The 14,562-nt window shown below is 37.0% G+C and overlaps 1 protein-coding gene and 1 pseudogene across 1 annotated transcript; both read left to right on the forward strand.

The window, feature by feature from the left end:
* The first annotated feature begins 1,138 nt into the window (after window positions 1-1,138).
* On the forward strand, window positions 1,139-2,100 carry LOC129076359 (olfactory receptor 52B4-like; annotated as a pseudogene).
* Window positions 2,101-9,333: 7,233 nt separating this feature from the next.
* LOC129076360 (RNA polymerase II subunit A C-terminal domain phosphatase SSU72 like protein 5-like) lies at window positions 9,334-9,918 on the forward strand. The gene is given in 1 exon segment (XM_054580532.1): window positions 9,334-9,918. A coding segment is annotated over 1 exon segment (585 nt).
* The last annotated feature ends 4,644 nt before the right edge of the window (window positions 9,919-14,562 follow it).

The raw sequence follows: 14,562 nt of genomic DNA on the forward strand, positions 1-14,562 counted from the left end.
ATATATAATTTCCACCTCCAGAAAAGTCTTCCAAATATCATGCTGTTGCATGCCCAGTAATAATGCCTTTCTTTTTTTTCCCATTTCAGTTATTTTTAAACTTAGTTCTCTAAGCTGTGAGTACAAGGAGTGCTTCAGCTCAGGCACACATTCCCTGCCAATGTTGCCTCTTAAAGGTCTTTTGAAAGACTTCACAAGTGAGCAAACTGAATGTGATAATTTCAGAATTTTAAAAATCCAATTTCTATCAATTATTCATTTGTGATGTTTGGGAAATGATTCACATTCACTGATTCCCACTTTCCTTACATGTGCAATGGGGTTAATACCGAGTCCTGAAATGGGTATTCAACATCTGAATTCAGAAATATACAAAGTGCCACCTACAAAGTGTTTACTATATTATCTGGCATAAAGCATATGCATAATATTAGATTAATTCTTCTATGACTGTATCATGTTCAGATTTATTCTGTTCCTGGGACACCACTTGCATTTCAGGATCCTGTATTTTTGGTTAATTACTGTTTCAATAAATCTCTACCAATAATCTTCCTTAAGTAGAGTAATTGTTCTAAACTACTGGCTTCAAGACATCTGATAATGCTCTGTGTGAAAAGGATGAAGTCTTAGTGAGAAGTTGTGAACAAGGCCATTCACAGTCAGGAAAAATCTGCCTGTGCAACTTCTCCCTGCCCTGTCCAGCACTGCCAATGCATCTGCCACCATGGGCTAAAGATGTTTCAAGAATGCAAACATTTTTTCATATTTCCTATTTTCATTCACCAGTTTTCATTCTTCACCTTATGTTAACTGCTCAATCTCAAGTTCAAGTATCATCTTGTTATTATCCTTACAGACACACAGAATGGTTTCTTCTCCACATTGATAACCCTCTGTTTTGTAAGAAAGAACATAAAACAATATTTTTACTTTGATTAGTTGGAAATGTGTGTCTTTAAATGACAGAGTTACTCACTGAGGGCAGAGAGCAGATCTTTTTCACCTTTGTATGTATCTTATTATTTGCATGTATAAAGAAGATGAAAGTGTGGAATATGCCAAAATTTCATGGTGTCTTCATGAAGAGTATTCCAGGAAAATCTATGTTTTCCTCTGTCTCTGTGAATAAGAAGTGATGTCTCTGGTGGCCTCTCCAGGCATGACTACCTCAAACTACACTGGTGTCAGCCACACAGTCTTCCATTTGCTGGGCATCCCAGGCTTAGAGAAGCAGCACCTGTGGATTTCCATCCCCTTCTTCATTTCCTATATAATTGCGCTGCTTGGGAACAATCTGCTCATCTTCATTATCCTCACCAAGCTCAGCCTCCGCGAACCCACGTACCTCTTCCTCTGCGTGCTGGCTGCAACAGACGTTGCCCTCTCCACGTGCACAGTACCTCAGGCCTTGGCCATCTTCTGGTTCCAAGCTGGGGAGATCTCCCTGAATCGCTGCATCACTCAGGTGTTCTTCCTCTCTTCCACTTTCATGTCTGAGTCAGGGATCTTGCTGGTGATGGCATTTGACCGCTACATTGCCATATGCTACCCACTGAGATACACCACCATTCTTACACATGCACTGATTGGGAAAAGTGGTGTGATTATCTTTCTGAGAAGTTTTGTAACAGTATTCCCCATAATATTTCTTCTGAAAAGACTGACTTTTTTCAGAACTAACATTCTTCCACACGCTGTGAGCACATTGCCTTGGCCTAATTTTCCTGCAATGACATGAAAGTAAACATCTGGTATGGAATTTTTGTCCTAATATCAACAATTGCTTTAGATGTTTTTCTAATTATTGTTTCATATGTGCTTATTCTCTGTGCTGTCTTTCACATCCCTTCCCAAGATGCTCGACACAAAGCTCTCAACACATGTGGCTCCCATGTCTGCGTCATTATCCTCTTTTATGGACCTGGGATCTTCTCAGTCCTCACTCAGCGGTTCGGACACATCTCACCCCACATCCATATCCTGCTGGCCAATATCTGCATTCTGGTGCCTCCTATGATGAATCCCATAATTTATGGGATAAAGACCAAAAAAATCCGGAATGGGGTGACTTGTATCTTGTTTTGAAAACAGAAATGACTTTGGGAATGGAAACCATATAGTTTTCTTAAAGTTTGTAGTCATACATTGAGGTGAGCTTTAGAAGCCATACTAGGGGAGAGACAACTGAGACTGTATATCTATGTAGTCTATAGACTATATCTCACTGAATATATGTTTCTGGAGCAAGTCTGCAGGGAAGCTTGGGACATGCTTTTCTAAGTCTCTGATCAATAATAAGAGATCCGTTTCTTTAAGGCTCAGTGAGTTTTCACATACAGAGTCTGATAAATAAATCACTCCTAGTCTATAACCCTAGATAGGTATTTGGAAAGAGATGAACTATTTTTTAAAAATTATATTTTATTGATTATGCTATTATACTTGTCCCAATTTTTTCCCCTTTGTCCCCCTCCACCCAGCACCCCCTCTACCCTCAAGCAATTCCCTCACCATTGTTCCTGTCCATGGGTCACGCATATAAGTTCTTTGGCTACTCCATTTCTTATATTGTATTTTATATCCCCATGGCTATTCTGTAGCTACCTACTTGTACTTGTTAATCCCCTCAACGTCTTCACCCATTCCCCCACACTCCCTTCCCATCTGGCAACTATCAAAACACTCTTTGTATCCATGATTCTGTCCATGATTATGCATATGCATTTACTTAGTTTGTTTTTTAGATTCAATTGTTGATAGGTATGTATTTTTTTTGCCATTTTATTATTTATAGTTTTGATCTTCTTTTTTAAAAAATAAGTCCCTTTAACAGTTCATATAATAATGGTTTGGGAAGGATGAAGTCCTTTAGTTTTTTAGCTTTTACCTGGAATGCCTGAAGATTGGATTCTGTATCTTCAGAAGTTAGTTCCCAGGATTCTTATACTAACATGCTGTTCATCTACAAACTACAAATTAGTCAGAGTCAGCATTTACAGAAATAATGTGAAAAGAATGGTGGGGTAGGCTACATTATTACTTTAAATAAACAAGATAATAAAATACTTAAAGAAGCCAATTTATTACTTCTATTAGTGTGATTTATATCCTCTTTTTTGTTTTTAAAATATTTTTACATATCGGAACTTGCACATCTTTTTTTACATAGATTACATATATAATTTATGTAAATTATATTTATATTTTTAAAATACCTGAAACTATTTTTTACATAGATTTATAAGTATTTATAGTATAAGTATTTTAAGTGTATTTTTAGCTAGCTATAAAATATACTAGTTTATGGAAGAACCATAATTTACTTAACCATTTTTATAATAATAATAATAATTATTATTTAATTAATTAATTTATTTTTTCAAATACATTTGTCTCTGCCTACCCCCCGCCACTTTCCCTAGCCCCCTCCTTCCCTCCTTCCCTCCCTCAACTCTTCCCCTTTGGTTTTGTCCATGAGTCCTTGCTATATGTTCCTTGACTTTCCCTTCCCTCCCCTTAAGGGAAGCCATTTTTATAATTATTAACATGCAGCATATTTCAAATATTTCAGTTGTTCAAGAATGTAATGTTTATTTAAACATTTCCTCATTTTGCCTGTCCATGGATTTTAGTTACATATGAATCCTTAAATAGTATGTTGTCAACTTACATTTTTTTGTTTCCTTTTTGTTACTCAGAAGTGTTTTAAAATCAAACAAGGATTACATTAATTTAATGTATAATTTTGCTTTTACTTAATTTAGCACCTGAATAATTATAGTCAGCATTTCAAAAAAATATTTGTTTTTTATAGCAGAATTCCAAAATAAGCAAAAGAAGTATTTTAATGGACAGCAATCATATCCATTAACCAAACATTCTTGTAATTACAAATGTCTTTGTCATTTAAGCTTATTTTCACATAATTGCATATATTATGACTTTTTTTTTTTTTACTAAATCTTATATAACAAGTATTTTCTTTTAGCAGCAAAAGAACGTTATGTAAATAACTGCGTGGTGCCAGGAATATCAGAGAGAAGACTTTGTAAAATATATGATTGTCCAAACCACTATGCTGTACACCTGAAACTATAAAATAATATTAAACATAAACTGTAATTTTAAAAAAGATTTTATTTATTTTTAGAAAGAGGGGAAGGGAGGGAGAAAGAAAGGGAGAGAAACATAAATGTGTGGTTGCCCTTTGCATGCCCAAAACTGGGGACTTGGCCCACAACTCAGGCATGTGCCCTGACTGGGAATCGAACCAGCGACCCTTTGCTTTGCAGTCCGGCACTCAATCTGCTGAGCCACCCCAGCCAGGGCATGTAATTTAAAAAAATTTAAAAAGAACATTATGTAAATATTAAGTTTATTAAATTTATAATATACTATTATGTGATATACTGTAATTTAGTAAACCAGCAGATTCTTATTTAATATTTACATCCAAATAATTTACAGTATAAATAAAATTGTTATGAACATAAGCGTTAATATACATCTGCTATATATTGTGCTACAATATAGGGAAGATTCTTGTGAAATTTACTGTATATATGTGATTGTTCCTGAACAGGTTGAATGTGTTTTTTTATGTGCTAAAAGCTTTTCAAGTGTACCTCTTATAAATAAATTCTAGGATAATTTGTGTTTTCCAAAAATTGACTAGAATCCAATAACATAATATTATAGATAGAAAATCCCTGAGACTCCACCAAAAAATTATTAGAATTAAAAAATTCAGTAAAATTGCAGGATATAAAGTTAATATAGAAAAATATGTTTTATAAACTAATAAAATATCAGAAAGAGAAATTAAGAATACAATCTTACTTACTATTGCATTAAAAAGAATAAAATACACATTGATACATTCAACCATGAAGGTAAAAGACTTATACTTTGAACTATAAGACATTGATAAAAGAAATTGAAGAAGATACAAATAAATAGAAATAATAAAGGGTCTGGCACAAATAATGTGCCTTTTTTATTATGAAATCATAAGCATGTAATTCTGGTATAAATATCAAACTCAAGCATACTATATGACATTTTAGGTGAAATGTTCAAATTAAAACTATCAATTATTACACTCATATTATTACCCTACCAACCTCACTGAAGCAGGCCTTACTTCTGCCAGACCCTGTATAGTATGCTCATGAATTGGAGCTTTAACATTAAAATTGTTAAAATGTTTATACCACCCAAAGGGATCTACAGATTCAATGCAATTCCTATCAAATTCCAATGGCCTTTTCCCCCACATAAATAGAAAAAACAATCCTAAAATATGTATAAAGCCACAAAAGATCCCAAATAGCCAAAGCAATCTTGAGGAAAAAAGAACAATCCTAGAGGCATCAGACTACCTAATTTCAAATTATACTACAAAGCTATAGTAATAAAAAATGTATTGACCTGGTATAAAAACAGACATTTAGATCAATGAAAAGTTCATGCATATTAGGTCAATTAATTTACATCAAAGGAGGCAATAATATGCAATGGAGAATGACAGTTTGTTTGATTAATGGTGTTAGGAAAACTACAGCCACATACAAAAGAATCAAACTGGACTACTATCTTCCACCATACACAAATATTGACTCAAAATGCATTAAAGACTTGGACAAGTCTCAAAATCATAAAAATCCTAGAAATACTTATGCTGTAAGATCCTTAACATAGGTCTTGGCAATAATTTTTGGATCTGACTCCAAAAGCAAAGCTAAGAAAAGCAAAGATAAACAAGTTGAATTATATCAAACTAAAAATTTTCTGCACAGGAAAGGAAACTAAAAAAATGATAAGGCAAACTACTGAATGAGAGAAAATATTTGCAAATCATGTGCCTGATAAGGGGTTAATATTCAAAATATATAAAGAACTCATACAACTCTATAGCAAGATACCCCCCACACCAACAATTCAATTAAAAAATAAGCAGAGGATCTGAATAGATATTTTTCCAAAGAAGACATACATATGGCCAACAGGTACATGAAAAAGTACTCAACATCATTAATCATCAGGAAAATGGAAATAAAAAGTACAATAAGATATCACTTCAATTCTGTTAGAATGACTATTATCAAAAGCCAAGAAATAACAAGTGTTGTCAAGGATATGGAGAAAAGGGAACCCTTGTGCAGTGTTGGTGGAAATGTAAATTGGTATGAAAAATGGTATGAAGATTCTTCAAACAATTAAAAATAGAACTACCATATGATTCTGTAAATCTGCCTCTGGGAAAAATCTGAAGAAAACAAAAACACTAATTCAAATAGCTACCTGCACTTCCATGTTCATTGCATCATTATTTATAATAGGCAAGCTATGGAAATAACCCGTGTCCACCAATAAATGGTTAAAGAAAATGTGATATGAATTAAAAATGTATAAATTACATATATATGAATTAAGTCTTGCAACAACATGGATGGAGCTTGAGGGCATTATACTAAATGAAAAAAATCAGAGAAAGACAAATACCTGATAATCTCACTTGTATGTGGAATCTAACCCCTATCCCCTCAAACAAGCTCTTAGACACAAAGAATTGATTGGTGGTTGCCACAGGTGGGGGGTGGGAGGAGTGGGTGAAATGTGTGATGGGTGTCAAGAGGTACAAACTTTCAGTTATAAAATAAATGTCATGTGATATAATTACAGCATGGTGATTATTGGTAAATATACTGCATTGCATATTTGAAAGTTGCTAGGAGAGTACCATATTTTGCCTTTATATAGCGTGTCCCTGTTTATAATGTGCACCCATGTTTTGGCCCAAACTTTCAGGAAAAAAATCAGTTGTTTCAATTTTTTAACTTTGTTTATTTATTTATATTTAGAAACTTGTTTTTTGTATTATAAAGGAATTTTAGCATTTATTTTTGAACACATGGTACAAGAAATTTTATGTAACAAATAATTACTTAACACAAGAACAGATATAAGGTATTTCAGGTACTATTCATGTATAATGCACATCTTTATTTTTTCCCTCAAAAATTTGGGCAAAAATGTGTGCATTATACATGGCAAATACAGTAGATCTTAAAACTCATTACAAGAAACAAAATTTTCATAACTATGAATAGTATTAGGAGATTGCTAGACTTATTGTGATTATCATTTAAAATATACATACAAATATGGAATCATTATGTTGTACATCTGAAAAAGTATAATGCAAAGATTTTAAAAATGATCATTTACTTCTGTAATCTTTCTTCTGAAATCTCTTAATAATAATGAAGAGAACATCGGATAAATTCCAGTTGAGGGACATCTTATAAAATACTTGACCAGCCCTGGCCAGTGTGGCTCAGTTCGTTGGAAGGTTGTCTCGTAAACCAAAAGGTCCTGGGTTTTATTTCCAATCAGGGCACATCCTTAGGTTGTAGGTTCTGTCCATGGTTGGGGCACTGATGAAAGGCAACCAATCAGTGTATCTCTCTCACATCTATGTTTTTCTACCTTTCTCTCTCCCTCCCTTCCTCTCTGTCTAGAATCAATAAGCATGTCTTTGGGTGAGGATAAAACATACTTGACCAATACTAATGAAAACTCTAAGAACCTCAAAAACAGAACCTAAGAAACTGTCTGAGGAACAGTTATAGCCAAGCATCCCAAAGAGAAGTGACTACTAAATGTAATGTGATATCTTGAATGGGATCCTGGAATAGAAAATTGACATCAGGTAAAATCTCAGGAAGTCTGAATAAAGCATGAATGATAGTTAATACAAGGCACCAATACTGGTTCATTAATTGTAGCAAATGTATCATACTAAAATAATATTAGTTGTGTTGGTGGCAACTGTGTACTATGCAATTTTCCTTTAAATATAAAACTGTTCTAAAAAGTAAATTTATAAAAAATAATTTTATGTTGGTTTTCAATTGATGTTTTGATTCACAATGGGATTAATAATCCTTTTAAAATTCATAATAGAACCAGCATAGGATCCAGCTATTCACACTTCTGTGTATATGTCCAAAAGAACTGAAATCAAGGTCTCTAAGAGATGTTTACCCATATTCCCTTTAAGTGAATTTTCTAGGAAACTGAATCCAACCCAATTTTTATTAGTGCTTCTATTTTCAATTGAGATACTCTGATGGGGTGATTTGATATAATATCATGTTATAAAGCAGTGATTTTCCACCTTTTTCATCTCATGGCACACATAATTACTAAAATTCTGTTGTACATCAAAAATATATTTTGTTGATATGACAAAAATAGGTATAATTTTGGTTCATTCACATGAGATGGCTATTGTTGTGTTGGCTCTTGTCATATGTTTATTTGACAGTCTAAGGGAAAAGAGGTTGGTGCCCCTGGATAACTAGTTAGGGACTTAATGTTTTAAAAATTCTTGTGGCACACTAGTTGAAAATTGTTGTTGTGTAGTTTAATAATTCCCCCTCTCCATTGAAACATTCCAAGTGCCTCCAATTTGAAACAAATCAACAGTAACAATTGCCAAATTCATAAGGTAATACCATAATGTGAATTGGTGTGAGGAGACAAATCTCAAAAACTGGGATTTAATATTTTCTAACAGTTTCTGCCAATAAATGTTTATATATTCTCACAACTGTGCTGATCATTCCAGTTACATAGAGAGTTGGGCACTGTCAATAGCATAGCATGTTAATTACTTTGACAAACCTTAGAGCTCAAACCCATCTTCACTGAGTGGCATTATCACTGTTGAGAATGAACCTGTTTTGCTGCATATAATGTGCTTCCCAAACATTTTTGGCCCAAACTTGCAGGAAAAAAGTATTTTGTTTTAATTTTTTAAATTCAATTTTTTATTTATATTTAGAAATAAAATCGCTTATCATATTCCAGGGTATTATTTTGCATATGAGTGTCGTTATTGATTTCTAGAGTTAAACTTTTAACACATACGCATAAATAAAAGAATTAAAAACATTGGTACAGATACAGAATTAGTACTACCTATGTATAATATGCTTCCTTATTTTTCCCCCTCAAAAATTTGGGCAAAAAGTGCTCGTTATACCTGGCAAAATATGGTATTTTTTAAAAAAGTATCTTAATCACTTTGTCTTATGGTTAGATTAGGTTCTCCAGTTAGAGTTCATTATCATAATCCAATCAATCCAGAAATCCCAGTGGTGTCCGCCTACTCTGAGAAGGTGGCTCAACATAAACCTCGTTCTTGCTCATCCTCACTTTGCTAGTTGGAAGAAATGTAGCCAGGCGGCCATCCTGTTGGCTTCGGAGTCCCTGCAGCCACTGAAGACCATTTCTTTCACAGAGTCTCAGGTGGCTCCCATCATGCCCTCACCCTCCCTCAAGGTGGCTGTGGTATGCATGAGTAACATGAACAGGAGCATGGAAGCCCACAGCATCCTCAGGGAAAAAGGGTTCAGTGTCAGGTCTTTCGGAACTGGATCTCGCGTGAAGCTCCCAGGCCCGGCACCCAATGGCCCCATAGTTTACGATTTCTCAGTGACATATAAACAGATGTACAATGACCTTTGCAGGAAAGACAGAGAATGCTACCGCAGGAATGGACTCTTATACATCTTGGGAAGAAATGAGAGAATCAAGCCTCGGCCAGAGAGATTGCAGGAGTGCAGCGATCCCTTTGATGTCATCTTTACCTGTGAGAAGAGGGTCTATGACAGAGTGGTGGAAGAAACGTGTGCCAGAGAGCAGGAGACGTTCTAGCCTGTGCACGTGATCAACGTGGACATGGAAGACACCCTAGAGGGCGCCACCCTTGGAGCTTTCCTCATCTGTGAGCTGTGCCAGAGCCTACAGCACATGGAAGACTTGGAAGATGGTCTGGATAAGCTGCTCCTGGCAGCGGAGGAGAAAACAGGAAAGAGCTTTCTTCACACAGTCTGCTTCTACTGAAGCTCTTGGCTGGTTTTGGCTCCTTGGTTGGTAAGAACTTGTGCGTGGAATTTTTGAGTCATCCCTATTTTCTGTGGGAATCATCTTTAAAGCCCTTTCTACGTAATGCTGCTTGTTTGATTTTTTAAGCATGCTGCTGGGGAAGAGATATGAGCAAGAAAAACATTTGATGAGAAGTGAGGACAAGGACCATTAACGGTCTTGGCGCACGCCAAATGTCTAGACTTTGTTCTAGGTATTTTACATGGAAGAAGTAATCCAGTGTTCACATCGCTCTGCAACGAAGTTATCACCATGACTGCATTTTCCAGATGAGCAAATCAAGTGCAAAATGGAGTGTTCTGGAAAAATGATTTGTTGAAGGATATTCAGTAATTAGGGGGCCTTGTTTAGGCCCCTCCCTCTTTTTTCCCTAGCATTGTTTCTGGAGACTCTCCAGGAGAATTATTTTCCTTGCCTTTCTAGCTTCTAGAAATCACACATATTCTTTGCCTATGACCTCCTTCTTCTGTCTTAAAAGTCAGCCATGGTGGTTTGAATCTTTAACATTACATCACTCTGATTGCTTCTGCCTCCCTCTTTCAAATTTAAGGTTCCTTGTAATTACATTGGACCCACCCAGATAATTCATGTTGGTTTTATTAATTTAAGGTAAGTGGATTAGGAAACTTAATTTCATCTGTACACTTAATTTTAAGCTGTACTGCTTGCAATATTTGAGGGTGATGCCTATGGAAATTTAATGGAATGAAACTGTGACAGGATAGGAAGAAGCTAAGAAAGCTCCTGGGTAAGTAGAGTAGGAAACAGACAAGAAAATTAAACAAGGTCAGACAATTTGAACAATTTACAGCCAGCTGGTGAATCACAAGACCTTATCTTCCATAACCAAGGACACTTGAGAGCAAAAGGTTTATACCGCTCCTCTCTAACCAGAGAATACATAGCTTAAATCACACTGGTCTGGGAAAACAGAGAACAGAGACTCAATTAATGCCATTTGTGCCAACTAAACCCAAGGACAGATGAAGTCAGGGGAACAAATAACAAAAGCCCCATTAAAAGCCAAACGGACCCAAGATAAATGTAAAACAGTAGAACAGACCAAAGGATATTCCCAAACCCCACTATGTGCTCATTTTGATGCATCAGCATATTAAAAATGCACCTGGAAAGCTGATGAATATTCTGCTGAAACCCTTCCCTAAGATTCTCACCTGCAGAATAAAGATAAAAAGCCCTCAGGACAAAGACTCAAGGCAGGCTCACTCTAGAGAAGGCTCATGCCCTCTCCTGGAAATGAAATTTTTACTACTTCCTAAACTCCAAGTGTCCCTTCGATACTTGCAGCCAGGGGAGCATTGGGCAGCAGCAGCTCCACCTGGGCTTACCCCCTAACCCTGTCTCCAAGGCCCCCTTTTTCTCTGACTTCCCAGTGAACTAAAAGCGGCCCTGTCTTGGCTCTTTCCTACAATGCTTCCAGGGAGCCAAAGCAGAGCACTGCCTAGACTCTCCTGTTACTTCTACCCTAAGGCCTTCCTTTGATTCAGTTTCCAGCTTTAATAAACCTACTCTCAAAATCACCTGGACTTGGGTTGTGAAGTCTTTCCTACATGAATCAAGAATCTACACACTGCAGGTCAGCCTGAGGCAGACCCACTTCAGGCCAGTGCCTGTCTGATAACAAAACAATAAGAGGCCCTGGGAAGGTGAGCGTGGATGCTTCTTCATTGGCACGCCTGTTTGGGATCTCCTGGGATTTCATTTGTCCCACAATAAAGTAAATTGAAATTAGAACTACTGGGCATCAGTTTTAAAAATAATTTTCTTTTGCTAACTTTGAGTGGTATATTTATTTATAAGGGTTTATTAATTATAAAAGTATATTGCATCTTTACCTGTAGATAACTTTACTTATTAATTTTATCTATTTCCCCAAAGCTGAATTCAAAACCTGAGTAAGAAAATGAATGTTATATTATTGTTAAGGATTTGGAATTGTAAATAAAAAGCAACAACTCAAATGAAACAATGATGACTTAATTTGACATTAAGTATCTTTTTCCTGTTGGATCTTCCAACTCTTAAGCTGCATTACTTTAAGCTTAATCAAATAAATAAAACAAATAATTCTTTCCACAATAATTCTTATACTTAAGATGTTTATTAGTTTACCTAATTTTAGTACTTGGAAATGAGCCAATAGATGTTCACATGACACAAAAATAATTTTCTCTTGGTTATCCTCTCCATAGGTATCAAACTTCCCACTGTGGTGTTTCTTTGGTGACATTGCCACAGATCTCCTTCTGGGTCACGCCCATGCACAGAGACTCAGAATTATAGGAGTCAACACCTTATGGGGAGCTTCGGTCAGACAATAAATTCTTTGTCCTTTTTCTCAGTCAAAGGATGGCACTGAGATATACTTTTTTTATGGTTTCTCAAGGGCTAGTTTTGCAGATTGAATTTCTAGACACCCCAGTCACCTTGGTCAGCTGGATAGCACATTTCTGAATTGGCTCTCTACCATGTTCCTTGACTCACCTGTTCCTTCTCCTGATCCTTGGGGTTATATTGGTGATAAAACAGGTACATTGTTGGGAACCGTCCCACCTGGTTTCAGGGACAGTAGCCTCGCCGACAGGCCAGAGGGCCCCAAGGCTGGAACTGAGCGAGGAGGCATTGGGAAAACAGGCCACTGGGGAGACAAAACCTGTCCCCCTGGCAGGGGTGCAGCCCCTGCCTCCTCACATCACCCTGCTTGGCCCCAGAGGATGGCTGGTTAGTCAATGATGGATAAGATCCCTTGATGGCAGGGGCAACCTAAGGTGGCACAGTTGCATAGGGACCATCAGGGAAGGACATGAGGGACATGGAGAAGGGGCAAAAGACTCTCATCCCTCAGCTTTGTCACGGTCAGTGTCCTCATTCTATCTGAAAGAAGTCTCCTATCTCTTGGCTGTCTGCTCCACCCGCCTGATTCAGGCTTGAAAAAAATGCTAGAGGCAGGTATAGCCCTAAACTGGATCAGGCAGTTCCCGGGGGCAATTAGGCCTCGAAAAGGAAAGCATTAAATCCTCTGAAACCTGCTTTGCTAAGAATGCCCTCCAGTTTATGAGTACTGGTGTTTGAGGTCCGAGCATAGGATGAGATCATTTTCCCAGGTTTCAGGGCTGAATGGGCATCGCTCTGTCTACCAGACCCTGACTCAGAAAGACTCTTGTAATCCCTTTACTGTTATCTTTAAACCGTATCTCCTTCCTTTAATCATTATTGTTTAACATTGATTGATAAGCTTTATGTGTATGCTAAGTATCCCTAGAAGAGTTAAACTCAATAAAAAGCCATGTCAAGAGAAGGGCTGGGGCATTCTCCCACTGGAGGGAATCTCCGCCCCCTCTCCTGACAGGGAAATCGTGTCTGGTACAGTTTATTTCTTCATTCACAGTGACCAGGGAGACTCTGTGGGACAGAGCCTCGCTCAGTACACCAATGAGAACACCATTGCCTTACTCAGAGGGCACTCAATAAGATCTCAAGGTGCCAAGTAGTACTGCATTCACTGTGCTGCTAGGCTGCGTGCAGCACTGTCCAGGGCAGGGCGTCTTCTATCTACTGTATATCTTTAGCTCCACATCATTAAGTTTAATGGTCCAAAATCTTACCATGAAAGTCATCTTCCTTCACTTCTTCTTGTTATCTTGGAATTGGGCTGGGGACAAGTTGCTCATTAGTCCTTTTCTTCCCTCTGTATTTCATGCTCCATGGGCTCACATTTAAACTTTAAAGATCTCCCTTCCCTTGGGTTTATCAATGCTTGACAAGTCTACGCCAGTACTGGGTGAGGGTAAGGGGAGCACTGACTCCTAAGTCCAGCATATGTATTCAGAGTCTGAATCCTAATTTATGATCTTGTGGCTATAAATGTAAAATTTTTCACAGCTACTTTAAATTTTGTAAATTCTTTGACATAATGACCTTTAAGGAAGCCTGTTATACCTCAGGATCATTTTTTTTTTTTTAACAAAAAGTGATAAATGCAATTTATGAACTGATCAATGACTTTACTATTTTTTCTCTCTCTGTACCATCTCCCTTCCATCACTATTTTCTTTTCCCCTGGCTCTCAAAATTACGTTTTGAAATAAAGGTGTGATCCTATTATCTGTGACTTCAAAATCTTCAATTTCTGCTTTTGCGTGAGGATGAATTCTGAAAACTTTTCTGAAAGGTAGTTAATACCTATCACAACCTGTTTTCTCCCTCTAAGGAAGTGATCCTCAAATGCACAACTTGAATATATTCATTCATTCAGCAAATGTTTGTTGAGCTGCCACCATGTGTTAGGCACTCTTTTCCGCACTGGCGATGTAGCAGTGAGCAGAAAAGACTAACTCCTGCCCTTATGGAAATCACATTGCAGCGCTTTGGCTCCAATGACATGGGTGTGACTGAACCTATGTCGTTGAAGGACAAGTTGTCAGCGACAGGTATCCGCATAGCTCCCAAGCTTGTTTTAAAGGTCTTCCATAGATGGTTGGGTTTTCTTGCAAGCCCAACATCAGGTGATTGTCTCTGTCAATTTCTAAGCAGCTTTCCTGCTTAGCAGAGCTCTTGTCTGGCTTTTCTCTGGAGTCTGGC

The sequence above is a fragment of the Pteronotus mesoamericanus genome, unplaced genomic scaffold (assembly GCF_021234165.1).
Source record: "Pteronotus mesoamericanus isolate MK-2021 breed Mesoamerican mustached bat unplaced genomic scaffold, CSHL_Meso_final contig_590, whole genome shotgun sequence".
NCBI lineage: Eukaryota > Metazoa > Chordata > Mammalia > Chiroptera > Mormoopidae > Pteronotus > Pteronotus mesoamericanus.